Source organism: Triturus cristatus, chromosome 9, assembly GCF_964204655.1.
Source record: "Triturus cristatus chromosome 9, aTriCri1.1, whole genome shotgun sequence".
Taxonomy (NCBI): domain Eukaryota; kingdom Metazoa; phylum Chordata; class Amphibia; order Caudata; family Salamandridae; genus Triturus; species Triturus cristatus.
The window spans coordinates 728,001,830-728,021,635 of NC_140592.1; the positions used below are offsets into that span (position 1 = coordinate 728,001,830).

Below are 19,806 nucleotides of genomic sequence, written 5' to 3' on the forward strand. Positions count from 1 at the left end.
ACATGATTGTACTGTACATAATTGATCACCCATCATGTCTTTAGTCGATATAAAACCCAGAACAATAGAAACACATACTAGTGTTTTAAAAATAACCCTTTCGAGATATATGTATAGATATATATATATATATTTTAAAGATGGCTGAAGAAGTGTTGCATTCTAAACATTTTTACCTGGTTTGTGACTCATTGAACCCATGTAACTCATTGCCTTTCCTAATATTGGCATATTGTCACACTCCAACAGATATAATTGGCTGACCCCATTTCAGCCCATTGACCATGAACATTCCCTTCTTAAATATTTTGTAACTGTTGAGCATATTGTGTGAAGTAATTTTAGCCACAGGAATTTTTGTTTATTGTGTAGTGTTCCTTTTTCTTGTGACCATTCAGTGTGTCTGTTCAGCAATATTTGTGCATGATTTATAACCCTTTCTTAGCAAACATTACTGTGTGATCTGTGCTAATCATATAATCTCAATTAGTATCTTTTATTAACTGGGGGAGAGGGGTTACGCACCTCAGATATTTGCCAAAGATGTATGTTCTTAGCATGTTTTGCTATCGATGCACAAGATTTGCCTACTCCTGGCATTCATCTAGCGTTCAGTTGGGAAGTTTGCAAGTTGTTTTTCTTCGAAGAAGCTTTCATGTCACAAGATGTGCTGTGACTTCTCCCTTGAACCACAATGCGTATGGGATTCAACTCCATGTTAATTGTTTTTTTTTAATCTGTTTTTTTAATATTGCGCGAACTAGACCCGAAGACATCAGGTGTCAGAGGGCTTTACATGAGCACCAGTTTCGTTACAGATGGACACATTCATTTTTGTTAGGCACCTGGAGATTAAGTGATTTGTCCAGAATCACAGGATGTTGAGCGTCGTTGCCAAGACTCGAACCCGGTTTCATCACGTACATCCTGTCTAAACATTCCAATATGACAATCAGGCAGGATATCCTCTGTCTACCCTGACAAGGTGACTATGTGAAGGAGCTTAACCTCAAGAACCTCAAGGATGCCTACTTTCACATACCCACCCTGCCCACTTTCAGTACCTTTGCTTTGTGGTAAACGGATATAAATTCCAATTGAGAGTACTTAATTTTGCGGTCACAATGGCTCCAAGGATGGTCATGAAGTACCTAGCAGTGGTGGCCACCTATCTGCACAGGTGGGGCACTCACATCTTCCCCTGTCTCGACAATCGGCTGATCAACAGCAACATCAGACACCATTGCCTAGCGCACACTCAAGCAGCGATTTGCCTGCTTCATAGCTTAGGGTTGCCCATAAATGCAACCAAGTCCGAACTCCAACCTCAACAGATCTAGGTCTTCTTGGGATCTATTTTGAATGTATTATAGAGAAAGACTACGCAGTCTCCACAGATGTTGATATTCCAGCAGCTGTGGCCTCTTTTCAGCCCAGTGGTCAGCTCACAATGAGAACTGTGATGCAGTTTCACTGAATGATGACTTTGTGCATTTTGATCGTACCATACGCCAGCCTCCACATAGGTCTCTTACAAGAATACCTCTCTAGGCAATATTTACAGTCATCCCCGAGTTCTCCCCAATAGCTTTGGGGATTTAACATTGGGCGATCTGCCAGGACATTCAACTCTTAGTGGAACATATTCTTTATATTATTTGCAGACCTACTCAGCACGATGCATCAACAACACCATGAGTGGGAACTCCACATGCAAATCCTTCACAGGTACTTCCAGCATTGGAGTAACCCACAATTAGACCTGTTCGCCACCCCTTAAAATGCAAAGTGTCCAAACTTCACCTACAGGTACCCAAACCCACAGTCTATGGGCAGTGCAGTTTTGATGAACTGGTCATGAATCATTGTCTACACTTTTCCTCCTCTCCCACTCCTCCCATACATTGTGAAGAAAATGAGACAAGTGTCCTTGACACTCATCATGCTGGTTCCCACTTGAGCCAGACAGCCCTGGTACTCCATACTTCTGGAACTGTCGATCAACCCCAAAAAAATGCTTCCGCTTTGACTGGACCTTCTAACCCAGACATAAGGCCAGATCAGACACCCATGCCCCAGACAGCTCAACCTAGTGATCTGGCACCTGAAGTCCTAGAGTTTGGCTATCTAAACCTCCCTCAGGAGTGCATGATGTTTATACTCATGGCCCTGGTATGCAGCAAAGTGGGATGGGTTTGTTCACATCTGCCTTTCCAAAAACGTAGACCCCTTGTAAGCTAATATCCAGGACATCGTCTGCTACCTTTTACAGCTGCAGACATCATTCCTTGCTTAAATATGAGTACGCTTACACCTCGCTGCTGTAGCAGCTTACATGCAAAACAGAGAATGTTCACCCCTCTTTAGAATCCCAGTAGTCAAGTTTTTCATGGAGAGTCTAATGGTCATACTTCCTAGAATCCCTTCTGCCCCCATGTGGAACCTTAATATACAAGGCTCATGGGGTCTCCCTTTGAACCTTTATACTCATGCTCCTTACATTTCCTTTTATGGAAAGTAGTCTTCTTAGTGGCCATAATCACCCCCAGGCACATCAATGAGCTTGAAGCGAGAGCCTTTTTTTAAGGTTCACAAAGATACAGTTGTTTTCGAGACTAATCCCAAGTTTCTCCCGAAGATATTTTCAGTCTTTCACCTCAATTAGTCCATAGGACTCCGGTCTTCCTTCTGTAACCAGATTCCATGGCAGAAAGGCTTTTCATAAGCTGGATGTCAAAACAGCTGTTAGGTACTGCATTGACACAACCACACCTTTTTGCAAATCTGATCCGCTCTTTGTTGCCTTTGCAAATCACTACACAGGTCATCCAGTCTCCAAGGCAGGTATAGCAGAGTGGATAGTCAAATGCATGCAAACTTTCTACAACAAAGCTAAGAGAGTCCTGTCGGTACCCCTAGGGCATGCACCACCTTCAAGAAAATGGCAGCTATTGCTTTCTTAGGGAACATTCTACTAGCTAATATCCGAAAAGTGGCAACCTTGTCAACACCATTCACATCTATGCTTTTGTGATGTGATTATCCATTGTCACGTATACATGCACACCATGATTGTGTCATGTATGAATTCATCACATATCATTTTCAAACCTTGATAGTGACAAAACTTGCATGTAGGCTCATTCCAAGAAAAATATGTGTCTCACAAATGCCCAAAGGAGGGTTGCATGACCTCCTTTTATTTGTCTCAGGTAACAACTTTTCATTGTGTGCATAGGGAAAAGCCAGTACAGAACTCTAATTTTGTGAAAAAACAGGTAGTGGACAAGTGGCGTGCAGCTTGTATACAACAGACATTTTTCCTGGCTGATATCTTTGTGTGGGATGAGCAGAATAATTCTAGTGATCTGATGTTGTGACAGGTCAGTGAGCTAATCTTTGGGCAACCTGTTGAGCCAAGTCAAGCCTACAACGAACCCTAGTGCTGGTTGTCCCCTTTGGCTGCTAGAAATGTGAGACATGTTCCTTCTGCCATTAATTTCATGATTAAAACCTTTCAAAGTTAGAATTGTGTGAAAATGCAGAGACTACAATTTGTTCAGACGAATTTGCCTCATCTTAAATTTATTTGACATACTTTGATGATTAGCATATGACTTTTGACTTCTACTTTTTCGCCAGCTCTCCTCTGACCCGCCTTCCTCTGCCCCTCATGGGCATTGATGGGGCAAGGACTTGAGCTCTTGCATGTCTATACTATACTTGAGTGATTAGATCACATCCGATCACACTGAATGTTTAATTTTAAATTAGTATTTCCCCTGCTCTAGTATGCCTCCAAATGTCAATGGGCACATTCTGCCACACTGCTTTTTTTTGCGCCCGATAAAGTGACCGAGGCGGCACCAGCAAAATATTCTCCCTTCTCTATGTCTCGCCGCAGGCTGAAATTACTTGGTCATTTTCAATTTTTGTTATTTAGCTGAGTCGTTGATCTGGTCAGTTTTTGTGAACTAGAACTCACCCAAGCATGGCGCCTAGGTAATTAAGATCTGGCTGCAGCATGTGGCAGTGTTGCTAAATAGTGAGCCCTTTTTGGAACAGGTAATGAGGCAAGTCTATGGGCCTTAGCTTGGAGGCCATTAATGGGTAAATATTATAGTTAATTAATAAGACAATATTGGATAAAGGAAATTAAGTCACTTTGGAGCATGTGAATAATGTGGCGTGTTGGCATGTTAATGAGCAAATGTCCCAGTAGGTCACTGAGGTGATATTGGGGCAAGTCAATGAGGTAATACTGGTGCAATCAGCGAGGCAGTTCTTGGGCAAGTCAATGAGGCAAGCATGAGGTAAGTCAAGATGGTTTTAATGGGACCAGTCAACGAGCTGCTCACTGCAGGTAAGAGTAAATACAAAATTACTGGGAAATGTCAACGAGACAATATTCGAACAAGACAATATTATGATACGAGAGCAATGCATTGTATTAGAATTTGAGAGCTTTTTCTATCTCTGTTTGGTCCCCCTTCTTCATTTTTCTCATCTGTCTTCTCCCTGTCTCTTTCTTATTCCTTTCTCTCTCCATATCTATATCATTAACCCTCTTGTCTGCCCTATTTCTCTTCATACTCCTATACTCATTGCTTTATCCGTTTTTCAGTGCATGAATTTCTTTCTCGATTTTCGTAATTTTCCCTAGTTGATTGGCCATCTTCTCACCTTTTCCTCCTCTGCCCACCAATCCCCAACCTCCTCACTTTGCCTTTCCCATTGTTTCCTCCCTATCTTTTTTTTTACTAATCTCCTCATCGTTTGTATCCATCTTCTTTCTTTCTTTAGTTTTCATTGCACTTTTTCTTGCACTTCGTCTGTATACTTTAGTGATAGTACCATTATTAACTCAACTTCTATACCTTCTTTTTCAGCCACTGGTCCACTGGGTGAGCGGCAGATTGCATACGTCTGCAGAGAGACACTCAAGGTGTGTATGGGGAAGTTTTGCTTAAACAAGTTTATTTCTCTTCTCAAAACCAGAGAAGGGGTAAGCAAGTGATGGGGGATCTTCAACCTTTTCCAACCATTTCCAATCATTCCAGCTTTTGCCTACACAACTCAGGTGTAGCAAGGGCAGAAGCAGTGGAAGTATCCCTTGTGTTCACACATGGGGTACAGCACGTGCAGAGGCCATCCATTTTGGAACATAAATAGAAAAAGTTCAATCGTGTTTATTAGCTTTGTGGACTCCTTCATCTTAACCAGAGTTGGTGCAGCATGGACACATCAATTTCAAGCTTTTCCCATGCACATAACAGGATATAGATAGAGCAATGTCAGTAAGAGTGCATGCTTCCCCTCACACAGATTAACAGATGTGGAGCACTATCAGCAGTGAGTGTAAGATTCTTTTATAGAACAATTAATGTGAATGTAGTACCACTGCAAGCTTCCATCACACACAACAGGTATAAAACAGGGATCTGAAGTGCAAACCAAACTAAATAACAGATAAGGGACATCACTGAACGAGTAGCGACAAGCCTCACTCACACATGCAGAGGCACCATCACTGCATGCCTCCCTCATACATACAAACAGGTAGAGTATGGGCAGCATGTAACGCCCTGAACGTCTCAGGATCGTTTAACAGACACGACAATGAGGACGCAACCACTTGTGAAGGGTTAGTTCTTTTTATGAAGGCAAATAAAATACAAAGAACAAACAAAAGTTATAGTCACTGGAATCCTCCAGGCTAAGTACGTTACCAGCCCACAGCACGGATGGTCCTAACCGTCCTCTGCATATACGCCGATCCCGGCGTATGCCAACAGAGGGCAGAAATGAAATGGCCGACAATGCCAATCGGTAGGCTGTGAGGGGCACGAAGAGTGTTGGGGAGAATCGAGGAGTCAGGGAAACACCCAGCCGGGGTCTCTACCTGAAGGGAGCAACCGCTCAACCTCTTCCTCAGACTGCACCGGGACGCGGAGTCACCTCCTGGTGATGCGTCACCGATACCCCAATCACAAGCAAGAAGACTGAACCGAGAGCAGCCGCTCGATCGATCCTGTGGACTTCCGAGTCTGTAACGCGGCAAACACCTCCTGGTGTGCGTTACAGCTGGCAGTCCCTGTGTCTCTGGTCGGGCTGGGAGTTACGACTCCAACCAGCAAAAGCGCCACTGCGCTTGGACTCAGCCGAGTCAAAAAGCGAAGCTCAATGGTTGACCGGTAGAGCTTCCGGGTCCTTCACAGGTGACGATGGGGCAAGACACGGCCCAGGGAGTAACGACTCGACCTACCTCCGTTCTTGCCTTACTGGAGCACCACTCCGGAACACTGCTCTTCACGAAGCAGGTACGTCGGTGTAAACACAATATCCGACAGCCTTGTACCTCCCGGTTCCTCCCTTTATAGGGCGTGTTTTCCTTGAGTTATGTAACAGCTCTCCTGTTTACATAAGGGCGTGTTTCCCTTGAGTTATGTAACAGCTCTCCTGTTTACATAAGGGCGTGTTTCCCTTGAGTTATGTAACAGCTCTCCTGTTTACATAAGGGCGTGTTTCCCTTGAGTTATGTAACAGCTCTCCTGTTTACATAAGGGCGTGTTTCCCTTGTATGACAGGAATTCTTGACAGTACATCCTCCCTCTCAGCGGCTCCCCACGGGTCCAGCGCTGGCAGGAAAACGCCGATGGAACAAGGAGACCAAGCGCGGAGCATGAACCCCTTCAGCCGGTTCCCATGAATGCTCCTCCGGGCCATAGCCTTTCCACGCAACCAGGTACCACAGCTTCCCCCTGCGCCATTTGGACGCCCGTATGCCCGACACTTCATACTCCACCTCCGACTCCACGCATACCGGCCTAGGTGTCCCAGACGGCTTGGAGGGTGCTGGTTTGAGCAATGATACATGAAAGACAGGGTGTATCCGCAATGACTGGGGCAAGCACACCTTCACGTTCACGGGACCCATACACTTGGTAATTCAATAGGGGCCCATGTACTTGGGATGGAACACACTGTTCTTTCGAAACCTCATGTTTCTTGTGGATATTCAGACGTAGTCTCCAGTGCGGTACAGTGGCCCGGGCCTTCTCTTCCTATCTGCCGCAGCCTTGTATCTTCTCTTGGCCTCTATTAGGACAGCCCTTGAGCGCATCAACGTGTCTTTTATGTGTGCCACCCTGTCCGCTGTGGCGGGAATCCTGTCCTCTCTGAACGGATGTAGAAATGGCAAGAACCTGGGATGTTGGCCATAGTTGCTATAGAACGGAGATGACTGTGTGGAGCTGTGAGTGGCGTTGTTATAGGCTATCTCTGCAACCCATAGCAAGTCGACCCATTCTTCCCTGCCCTGGTCCACAAAACATCGCAGATACTGTTTGAGCGTTTGGTTCAGGCGCTCGGTTTGGCCGTCCGTTTGAGGGTGGTAGCTGGTGGACAGGGCGGTCTTAACATGCAGCGCAGTGCACCAAGTCTTCCAGAATTGCGCAGTAAACTGCGACCCCCGGTCCGACACGATCACCCCAGGTAATCCATGCAGTCGTACCACATTCTTTAGGAGTAGTGACGCCAATTCCCCGGCCGTAGGGACTCTCTTGCAGGGGATGAAGTGCCCCATTTTCGTCAAGTAATCCACCACCACCAGTATTGCCGTCATCCCCTGGTCTACCGGTAGGCCCACCACGAAGTCCAGTGATATGCTATCCCATGGTCTATCCGGGGTCGGAAGTGGATGTAAGAGCCCTTGGGTTCGGCCATGGTCGGCCTTCATGGTAGCACACGTAGGACACTCCTGTCCCCACCTCCTGACATCCACTCTCATGGTTGGCCACCAGAAATGCCGTCCCATGCTAGCCACCGTTTTTTCAAAGCCCAAATGACCTGCGCATGGAGAGTCATGGCACCAGATGAATGCTTGTTTCCTTAGCCTAGGCGTGGGTATCAATAGGCACCTGCCCTTCAGGGGTATCCCGTCCTTCAGCTGCCATTCTCTGTGACTGAGGAGCCACCTCCGCCATGCGAATGACCTGATCCCTCTCTTTATTCCCCTCAGGAAAGTATCCGGTTGTATAACCCCCAATACCATCCTCGGGGAAATGATGGAACGCTCGGTTGCAGGCAATGGTTCCTTAACTGCAGATTGACGGGATAGGGCGTCCGCCTTCCGGTTTTCCGTCCCCGGCCGATATGTGATGCGGAAGTTGAACCCCGCAAAGAAGATCATCCACCGCAGCTGCCTGGGAGAAAGGTGTCTAGTGGCCGTCATGAACTGTAGGTTCCGATGGTCCGTGTACACCGATACCACATGTCTTGCCCCCATCAACCAATGCCTCCATTCGGTGAAGGCGTCCTTGATTGCGAGAAGCTCCTTCTCCGCAATATGGTAGTTGCGTTCGGCGTCGTTGAGTTTGCGGGACATGTACGCAACGGGATGAAGCACCCCTGTGTCGTGGTTGCATTGGGACAAGATAGCCCCCAGCGCCACATCCGACGCGTCCGCTTCCACCACGTAGGGGAGATCCGGATCGGGGTGAGCCAACACCGGCGCCTTACCAAAGGCGCTTTTCAGGGCCTCAAAGGCTTTGTTCGCTTCAGGGGACCAGACAAACTCCTTGGACTTCCTCAGTAGCTGTGTGATTGGGGCCACCACTCCTGAAAATCCATCTATAAACCGCCTGTAAAAGTTGGCGAAGCCAATGAAACTTTGGACGTCCTTCACGCTTTGGGGCACCGGCCATTCTTTCACCGCCTTGATCTTTCGTTCTGCCATCTCCTGTCCCTCTGGACTCAGCATCACTCCGAGGAATTCCACGGATGTGACGTGGAAGTCACACTTGCTGAGTTTACAAAACAGCATGATTTCCCTCAGCTTTTGGAGCACAGCTTTGACGTGGTGTACGTGCTCCTCCACACTGGACGAATAGATGAGGATGTCGTCGATATATACGACCACGTAGATATCCAACTCCTCTCTGAATACCTCATTCAAAAAGTACTGAAAGGCTGCCGGGGCGTTGCACAGACCGAACGGCATGACGAGGTACTCAAAAAGGCCGAACCTGGTCTTAAAGGCGGTCTTCCACTCGTCTCCGTCCCTCATGCGCACCAGATGGTATGCCCCTTTCAAATCCAACTTGGTGTAGATACGAGCTTTCTTGACCTGTTCCAGAAGTACACTGATGAGAGGCAAGGGGTACCGATTTTTTATGGTTATCGCATTCAATGCCCTAAAGGCCACACAGGCTCTCAGCTCCCCATTAGCCTTCGGGATGAAGAAGAGTGGCGAGGCGGCCGGAGACTTGGACGGGCGGATGAATCCTAGCTTGAGGAGTTTATCCAGGTACCCCCGGAGATGCACGTTTTCAGGCTCCGTCAGGGCATACAGCCTGCCGCTGGGAACGCTGGCCCCTGGCACCAGGTCGATCTGGCAGTCAAACTGTCTATGTGGTGGTAGCACTTCCACCTTCACCTCATCAAATACATCCTCAAAACTGTGATAAGCCTGGTGGAGAGCCACATCTTTTTCTGCCGCTGTAGCCACCGTCTGACTCCCGCTCTCATCTGCGTCAAGGGATTCCGTTCTTATTCCACAATGCAGGATGCAATACGGTGACGTCATTTCGATGCGATGTGTTGGCCAATCCACAAAGGGGTTGTGTTTCTGTAGCCACGGCAATCCCAATATGACGCCATATTGGGGCGCTCGGATGATGTTAAAATCGATTTGTTCCAAATGGTTCCTCCCATATCTCATCGGAAGGACCCCCGTGTGCTGTCCGATGGGCCCCGTCACCAATCGCCTTCCGTCTACCGCATAGACGTCTTCGGGTACTGCTTTGGGAAGAAGCACTAGCCCTAGCCTGCATGCCTCGTTGTGGTCCATAAACATGCCAGTGGCCCCTGAATCCACCATGGCCACAACGGGTATCCACTGGTCATGCACTCCCACGTGCACCGTGATAAACAGGTGTCGTTGTCCCTTAGTGACCGAGTTGGAAAGTGAAGGGATGGATGAGTGACTCCGAGATGCCCCTTCTCTGGTCTTGGAGTCCTCTAGTTTTCCGCCGGTATGTCCACCACGGCTGTTACCGACCGGTTGGCCCGATAACGTGACGTCTTCGGTTTGGCAGGGCATTCACGTACGTAGTGGCCTTTTTTGCCACAATATAGGCACAATCCTTGTTTACGGCGTGACTCTTTCTCCGTGGCTGTGAGGCTCGCTCGTATTACGCTGATGTCCATGGGTTCTCCCTTGGATGCGGTGGAAGTTTCAGGACTTCCCACCGTCACATAGGATGGAAGGGATTTTCCTTTTCTCCCATGATCCCCCTTTCTTTCACTTAGCCTATGTTCCAGCCGTAATACCAGGTTGATAAGGCCCTCACATGTCTTGGGTTGAGGGTCAATATGAGCCACGGCGTCCTTGAGCTCTTCGCACAGCCCTTGATGGAAGAGCGCCGTCTGTTTAGCAACAGGCCACTTGGTTTCCGCAACCAGCCTTCGGAACGCGTTGAGATACTGCACCAGGTCGTTGGATCCCTGTCTCAACTCAAGCATTTCACGGTCCGCCGTGTACGAGTCAGCCCTTCTGTCGAATACCTTCAGGAATTCCTCGCGAAAAGCACCCCAATCACATAAGAGGGGGTCGTCCCTGCTCACCAGAGGTACGGCCCATTGTGCCGCGTTTCCAGCCAAATAGGATATAAGGAAAGCCACACGAGCCTGACTCGTGGGGAACGCCTTTGGTTTGCAAGATAAATGTAGCGCCACTTGTGTGAGGAATACCTGCACTGTGTTAGGATCCCCACTGTACCTCTCTGGTGTTGCCAAGGGGATGGCTACCGGCATTTCCACTACTACCGCAGGGGTCTGGTTCGTGAGGGAGGTGCTGGGCGTGAGCGGGTCCAATTGGATAGCATCCAGTCTGGCTTTTACATCGGCTGTTTCTTGCCTAGAGGCAGCCACTTCAACTTGCATGGCCGCTAAAGCAGCCAGCACATCATCAAGTGTTGCCATGTCTGTTATCGACCGGGAGACAGTTAGTGTTATTAAGGTCGGATATTTTGTAACGCCCTGAACGTCTCAGGATCGTTTAACAGACACGACAATGAGGACGCAACCACTTGTGAAGGGTTAGTTCTTTTTATGAAGGCAAATAAAATACAAAGAACAAACAAAAGTTATAGTCACTGGAATCCTCCAGGCTAAGTACGTTACCAGCCCACAGCACGGATGGTCCTAACCGTCCTCTGCATATACGCCGATCCCGGCGTATGCCAACAGAGGGCAGAAATGAAATGGCCGACAATGCCAATCGGTAGGCTGTGAGGGGCACGAAGAGTGTTGGGGAGAATCGAGGAGTCAGGGAAACACCCAGCCGGGGTCTCTACCTGAAGGGAGCAACCGCTCAACCTCTTCCTCAGACTGCACCGGGACGCGGAGTCACCTCCTGGTGATGCGTCACCGATACCCCAATCACAAGCAAGAAGACTGAACCGAGAGCAGCCGCTCGATCGATCCTGTAGACTTCCGAGTCTGTAACGCGGCAAACACCTCCTGGTGTGCGTTACAGCTGGCAGTCCCTGTGTCTCTGGTCGGGCTGGGAGTTACGACTCCAACCAGCAAAAGCGCCACTGCGCTTGGACTCAGCCGAGTCAAAAAGCGAAGCTCAATGGTTGACCGGTAGAGCTTCCGGGTCCTTCACAGGTGACGATGGGGCAAGACACGGCCCAGGGAGTAACGACTCGACCTACCTCCGTTCTTGCCTTACTGGAGCACCACTCCGGAACACTGCTCTTCACGAAGCAGGTACGTCGGTGTAAACACAATATCCGACAGCCTTGTACCTCCCGGTTCCTCCCTTTATAGGGCGTGTTTTCCTTGAGTTATGTAACAGCTCTCCTGTTTACATAAGGGCGTGTTTCCCTTGAGTTATGTAACAGCTCTCCTGTTTACATAAGGGCGTGTTTCCCTTGAGTTATGTAACAGCTCTCCTGTTTACATAAGGGCGTGTTTCCCTTGAGTTATGTAACAGCTCTCCTGTTTACATAAGGGCGTGTTTCCCTTGTATGACAGGAATTCTTGACACAGCACCAGCTTCCTTTCCACACTGAAAATGTCCAAATGAACAAAAGAAGTTTGAATTTCACTTACACTCATAGAAGAGGTACAGACTCTGGAGCTTGGCTCGCTCACTAATGACTATATAGCTTATGCAGCGGCTGAACAAATGTCTCTCCCATGCACTTCCCCCAAACACAAATAGGTACAACATTTGCAACAGTAGTGCATGCTTTCCACATACAGAGCATGAATGGCTTGAATTACCGCACTGCAATTTACACTCAGGCAGGCAAAACTGCTAGAGAATGTGCAGTAGGACAAGCTTCGCTCAAACAATAGAATAGGTACTCGGGCAGCAGCAGTGTGGATTTGTGCTACGCGTGCTTTCCTCACCCTCAGATCATGTAACACATGGGAAATAGCAGTGCAACCTTGAAATTGTGCCTCAAGCCTCTGGGGACAAGATGACAGGATGTGAGGAGTGGACAAATTGATGATCAGGGCCATTTGTTCCTTTTCTTCTTCTGGGGCACTTGCCAAAGCTCCTCCACTGAAAGTGAATGGGTTTTTCTTAGATACAGGACAAGACTAGCAACGCCATTTTCCTCCAACATGGGTTGGGCTTGGCATTCTTCCTCACACTGAGGTTGTATTTCTCATTTCCAGGGGCTGCATTACCTGCATGCGAAGGGGAAGATGCACCGTGACATAAAGGTCAGTAACAAATAATTGAAAGAGCACTAAAATATGGTACTGAAGGATGTACTGAGTGGTTGCGAAAGAGAAGCTCTGGCTCTGACATCTGTTTCGCTTCCTCTTTGTGCTTTAGGGAGCAAACATCTTGCTCACACACGATGGGGAGGTGAAGCTTGGTGAGTACTTCTGTCTTCTCCCTTCTGTTTACTCCCAATTCACTCTCAATTCCCAATCCGTTCCACTTTATGACTCATTTATTCCCCTCATTCTCACCCTCTGCCACACTTGCTTCTATTTCCTTACCTGAACCTACCTTATATCTTTCCGTGACTCTTCATCACTTTCTTCTTCCCTCCCCCAATTTCACTGCAAGAAGCAAACTCACTTTTATGTCATGCTACATTTTCTACCTGCTCTTAAGGTGTGCATAAGGACGAGTGATTACCATTTAATGCTCTGTGTGCTTTTGAAACTGGTTTCCCACCTCCACCTAAACTGTTTTGAATAGGATAGCCTTTCTAGGAAGGCTTCTACCATTTTCCATCCTTCTGGATGCTGTGTGCACACAATTCTGAAATCCACACCTTAACATATGTCTTAGCCTATAGAATCTAATAATCTACCGAGATTGCATGTCACTGTTTTTGCTTACAAATAATACAGATATATTTTTTGTCTAGCTAACATCTTTTACCTCTGTTATTCCATGAAGTTCATTTTTATGAGCCCCTGAATTTAGACCACAAACACCAGAACAATATGTTTCTTTGGATCTGCATTCATTGGGCTAGAAACATGACAATTGAAGTTAATAATGCTTTGAGACCTGGTAGCATTAATCGTTAGACAGCTGTTCCATAGGCCCTGGTCACTTCTGCTTTCTCCATTTTGCTTAACTTCAGATGAACCACCACTGACAAAATCGGCCTACCACAGACTAATAGACAGAATGTTCTGAGGGCTCTACTGGTAGGTGTGCTAATGTTGAGAGAAAGAGAGAAAAAGGCCTGCATTTTATGGGAAGCAAGGAGAGAACCTGTAGGACACAGAGATGGGAAGCAATTTTTTGAATGTGCCAGAGGATGAAAAACATGGCAATGTCGCAGTAGATGGATACGTTGGAAAGTGGGGGGTCTGCATGCTTTTTCTTGGGAAGTGGGTTGAACTATATGGTTACATATAAGGTGTGGATGAGTGGGGAATCATGATCACCCTTGTTCTCCTTTCATTTGAGACCCTAAAAGATTTTGCAGCATTAGGACTGCTCTTGTTCCGCTGCAACAAAAACGTAGACCCCAGCTCTGCTACAGCGGACCTCCCCTATAATCCTTCCATATCTTAATGTAGTACTTCTTCTCATAATGTGCCACCATAGTATTGTACTGAAATAACCCTATGCTAAAATGACACTCATATCAGTCCAGATCACTGGATGCAGGTGGATTCAGCACAAACCTCCTTTCACGCATTGTGACAGAAATTTCTGATTTAGCCTTGGTGAAGCGGGCTGAAGAAAAATGTTTTTCCTCAGTTATAATTTCAGAGCATTTGGATTTGTAATTATCTTTTTACAGGATGAGGAAACACCTGCATATGTTAAAAGAAAAATGAGGTGCTAGTTCCATGAAAACTGCATCAGTGCTCCTTTAGTTCATTGAACAAATAAAATAGTTCATTGCTGAAGAAGCCTGAGACAGTAACTTTGATGCTAGTGGTCAGTCTTCAATCACGCCCAGTGGAAGAGGAATCAAGTAAAGAAATGAGGAGAAGTTTAACAGATTTGAGTTTACAAAAGTGAATAGACAGCTAGTTCATTGGCACTAATGTAGTATTTGGAATGTGAGATGTCCTCAAGTGACCATACCCCTTTATGGAGTGAATGACAGTGCTGGTGAGTGAAGATACTGGTAACAGCTACCGGATCCGCTAATGGTCTGAGGTACGTGCTTACAAGAGAGGGAATCAAGATCGATCCCTGAGGTACCCCACAAGTCATGGGGCTTGACCTGCAGGTACGCATCGTAAGGAACTCGATTCACCCTCCAAAAATGAGAATCACTATGGAACCCACCCTCTCAAATCATCCAAACTCATTTGAGTGGAGAGATTGTTGATCTGGGCTGCATGGTCGATTTCAATGAAATCCAATGAGAGATCAAGGAGGACACCTAAACAGGCTTCCCCAATAACCACCTGCTCATGGCACTGTTAGTCACCTGGAGAGTAGCAGCCTCAGCACTATGCCAGGGTTGTAAAACAAATTGATGACACCAAGGTAGTTCCGTGGTAGATGTAAAGAAAGCAAAGTTTTCTCCACTCAAGGAGCATGCAGAAGCAGGGCAGGTTAAAATGGGTCAAAATTAGCAAGACAGAGGATTTTTTAAATTATGCCATCAGTCCACGTGCTGAAAATTATTGCTCAGTAACCAATGAGACAGAATGACCTAGATTATAACAGCAGGTAAAGATCGTCAGTACACATTTCACCTTCAGAGAGGAAGAACAGGTTTTAAATGTTTCTCAACTAAGCCTTACAGTTATGCTTTTGTTTGAACTTTTTTTTATCTGCGGAGAAAACAATTCCACTCTTTCTTGCCAGTTTTACAGAGGCAGAAAATCCCCTTTCCATTCCTCCAGGGTGTCACATACAGGTATAATGCGGTACTGTGAATTTATAATATCAAGTGCTGTGCATCTGGACCGTCTCGGCCCCTAAAGCAAGTCTAAGCTCCAGAGAAGCCTTGACAACAGGGCCCTGAGCCTTAACATTGAGAAATCTGATCTCGGCTCTGAGAAATGACCCACCTCAGAGTGGAGGTAAACTCCGATCTGAACTTGAAAGCCTGTACCAACCTCATTGCTGAGTGACCCCCACAACACCAGAAGAGCGAGGAGAGCAGCCTAACATGAAGCAGAGGAGAATTTACATAGCCCCTATGGCAGGACATATTTGAGCTCATCCACCACAACCTACCCCACTATGCTAACCTTAAGCCAAGAAGCTGCGACTCATATTCAGGGAGGCAATATCTGAAGAACTCAATCCCTATCCCCGTCCTTAAAAAGCTCATGCATTTGGAGAAAAGCCAAACACCAGCACATCACCTGCACAATCCCAGAACCATCACTCTCTGTACGCTCAGCGATTCAGAGCCTGATTCCACGATGGATCTTCCAGACCCTTATGAAGAGCCTGTCCTAACATATGAAGGAGACAACACTCCGCATGCTTAGTGTCGTTACCCAATATGACTATTTCTTAGAACCCTACCCAGTCAAGCTAACTCTATCTGATCATGCCACCTTCTACCAAGCAGTAATCCAGCAAGCAGCTGACTATTACATGGTCAAACTCCATGTAGTAGAGGAAGAGAAGAAATTTCTTACTGAAATGCTCTTGAAAACAGAATGGTCGGTGCCGTACTTGCCAATGTTGAAAAGCTTGTTGATATGCTCAACTGAGAACTTGAAAGGCCCTGAGATAACCAAGGTAGTCACACCATGGGTCCAGAAATAGTATATGGCTACGCCAGAGGACCCCCTGTGTATAACGGGGACCAAGTTTCAACCAATTCACTGGTAGTCCATACTGCTCAAAAAAGGGTTTTTACCTGGGGCACAAGGACGCCCCTCCATCTGAAAAAGAGAGATAGAATGTTGAAACCGCTGGCAAAAGGGTAGCTGTGGGTGCTGACACTCAATGGCGCATAGCCAACTTGATTGGGCTACTGTCTCTATAAGAGAGGAGAACTAGCTCTGGTTTAAATTGTTTGTATGTCTGCGGGTGGAAAAAAACCATTAGTTTTTTTATGAAGGCCCTCACCCACCAACCTAGTTGGTGGCATGCTTCATCATTGGGCCCCACCCGAAGTACCGAGTGTACCTCAGGTGTGCTTCGATGCCAGATTACTGCGGAGCGGGTTTTTTTGGTTCGTGAGGGTGCTGTGAGTGTGCTCTGAGTGAGGTTTAAAATACTGTCCTGGGTGTCCCAAAGACTGTTTTAATGGTGGGCCCCAGGCAGTCGATAAAAACAAAGGCTGTGGGACGTGCACTGTAGGCTTATGGCCTCCGACGTCCTGTGCGGTCAACTAGTTTCAGCCAGGCCTTTTCTTCTACTGGCTTTCGTCAGGACCTTATATGTGTGGGGTGTTACAGGGGTAGTTATGAGTTTGTCAGTGCCCTGTGTGTTAAGCACACGCTACGGTGCTTATATGTGCAAGAGGTATTTCCTCTCGGGTTGTACACCTGATTGTAGCGAACAACTCAACATGGAGCTCAGCCGGGGGCTAGGACCATGTGCACTTGCGCGATGTCGCTGGACCCTCAATGAACCTGTTGTCCGGGCAGAGGCTCATATACGGTCCTGGGAAGTCTGACATATCTGCCTTAATATCTTTCTTGCGTCTCAACCTTGTTTCGATTATATTTGTTTTTCCCTAATAGATTTCCCGGATTGTAGCATCTTACTTGACGCAGACCAATCACTATATTTACACTCGTTGTGCTATATATTTTTACATTGGATCTCATCGCCCTTACTTTCCATCAATAGGTATGTGACATATCTCTATCAGCGGCTATCGTGCAACTTAGCTATATCTTTCCTCTCTTACTAATCACTATTTGTTTAGGGCTCACAGTTTTGATATATGATCTACTCAATCATATACATCTATCTAAATAGTGTTCTTTATTATTGGTGCACTCTTTTTAATTTGTGTTTGCACAGTCTTTCTTATGATTATTAATATTTTAATTTTCCGTTTTTTTGATATGCGTTTCTGTTGGTTTATGTTTGGTGCTCTTCACTACTTTCTCACATATTTTCTGGTGAGTTTGACTTTTTCTCTACACATTGGTATTTTCACTACTTGGTTTGGTGGCGTTTTTCGATATTAGTGGTACTGCATCAGTTTGTTGCTTCACCCTTTTCTGTTTTTTGGCTGGATGTTATGTATATTTTATTATGGTCTTACATAGCGAGTTTTTCATATCATATTTGTTTGTTTACAGCCTTGAGAAAGTCTAAAGTACCAATAAGTACTGACGAAACACGTGTTGGCTGTACTCTTTCTTGGACTTTGACTCAGCTATCAAATAAAAAGTACATTATCTACCTATACCACGTGGACCTTTCATCTTATATTATTGAATTGTGGACCTTTATAGATTATTTCCTGATATATATAAATGTCTATCTAACTCTGAATAACGCAGGTTCCTCACTATTTGTTATTCAGTTGGACTCTTCATGTACTATTTGTGGATGTGCTGAAATATCTCTATTTTTCAAAATAACACTAATGTTCGCCTCCCAAGACATGGCTGGTTGAGAATTTCTGAATTCCAACCAGAAGTCCAGCAGCATCTTCTGAGTGTGTCTTGTAATTTGGAAAACACTTTTTCGGGCCTTGGGTGGGCTCAGAGTTCAGGCACTTCGAAATGAGCCCACAATATCAGGGTTTTAGACACAACTAGTGCGGGTTTCAGCTAAGTCCGCTGCAACAGTCTTTTCAGTAGGGTCGGCCTTTCAAGTCCTACTCTGTACAAGTCTTCCGGGGCAAGAGGCGCAGTAAGACCAGTGGCACCCAAACCAGGGGCACCTCTTCATCAAAACAATGACCTTCCACACATTCTCCCCAATCACACAACTCCTGTTGGAGGACGAATAAGGTTACATCTTCCCCGGTGGAGAGAAATAACCATGGGCAAGTGAGTACTTTCCATCACTGCGTATTGCTATTGCCGAGAGTTTCTAAAGGAAGCGATAAAACCAGTCCCCCCACACCAGAAGTGACAAGGTGTTTACTTCTGGTAGTTTCAAATCTCAGAGAAAGACAGAAAGCTGAGGCCAATCCTTGAAAGCCTGCTGCTCAGACCACTTCAAAATGACAACTGTACAAAGACATCATTCCACTGCTGTGCACCGGGGACTACATGGTTACCCTTGACCTAAAGGCGCATACTTCATCATCACCATTCATCTGGTCCTCCACTAGTGTCTCCGGTTTGTGGTAAGTGGAAAGTATTACCAGTTTAAAGTACTACCTGTTAGGATCACAACAGTCTCACAATATTTCTGCCCATGGTTGCAGTGGACCTTCACTGCAATGCTTTTCATGTATTCCCATTCCTGGATGACTCTCTGATAAAGAGCAACAGCTGAGAGAAATACCTTACTCACACTCATCAGTCAGTGTCTTTTTTATACACATTAGGGTACATGGTCAAGGCCACAACAAACTCACCGCTATGTACCCAACTAACAAAACCATTCTTGGGAGTCCTACTGAAAGCAGTAACAGGCAAAGCCTGCCCCAACATCGAGAGTGTGATGGCCTTTCAGAGACTGCTTCCTCTTTACTAGACATCACTTCCTCTGACAGTGAACATGATAATGAAACTCTTAGGAATGTTGCCATCATTTTTGGCAATATTTCAAAGCTCTCAGTTGCAGATACACCTTCTACATGATTGCCTTGCTATACAATGGTCCCAAGTGGCAAGTAAGTGAGAAGATCAAGTGCTGGTGGATCTCAGAATTCAGCACAAACTGTTATTGTGGAACACAAGAACTTGTTAATGGAGAGGTCCTTCTTGACTCTCAGCCACAAGTGACCATACACACATGTGCGACCCTGACAGGGTAGGGAGCCCATCTAGGCCAGCTGAAAAACCAGAGCTAATGGTCTTCTCAGCACAGCATGAACTGGAACTATTGGTAATTCAGTTGGCTCTCAAAGTATTTTACAAAGTAATTTAAAACCAGACAGTGCTCATTTGTACAGAGGGCATGAACACAATATGTACTACCTTAAAAAACATGGGCACACACCACACTCATCCCAGGCTGGTTCAGACAATCTGGCATCGGAACATTCACAATTGAGTCCTTCTTCTGGCAGAACACCTTCCCAGTGTAGACAATTACTTTGTTGACCTGATCAGGAGGGTGCATCAGCAACAACATAAATTAGCATTCAACCACCATGTTCCTGAGCAGTACTTCCACCGCTGGGAAACACAGCGATCAACCACCCACGAGAACGCAAAATGTCAAAGCTTCCCTTCCAAGTATCC

At 46.3% G+C, this 19,806-nt stretch overlaps 1 protein-coding gene across 3 annotated transcripts in view; it reads left to right on the forward strand.

Annotated features, from left to right (window-relative positions):
• Positions 1-19,806, forward strand: part of MAP4K2 (mitogen-activated protein kinase kinase kinase kinase 2) — a 299,578-nt gene that overhangs the window by 122,841 nt on the left and 156,931 nt on the right. For all 3 annotated transcript variants that reach the window (XM_085625928.1, XM_085625929.1, XM_085625930.1), the window contains exons 5-7: positions 4,890-4,945; positions 12,697-12,744; positions 12,860-12,902. In XM_085625928.1, the coding sequence (XP_085482054.1) occupies positions 4,890-4,945; positions 12,697-12,744; positions 12,860-12,902 (147 nt within the window). The remainder of the gene's footprint in view (positions 1-4,889; positions 4,946-12,696; positions 12,745-12,859; positions 12,903-19,806) is intronic.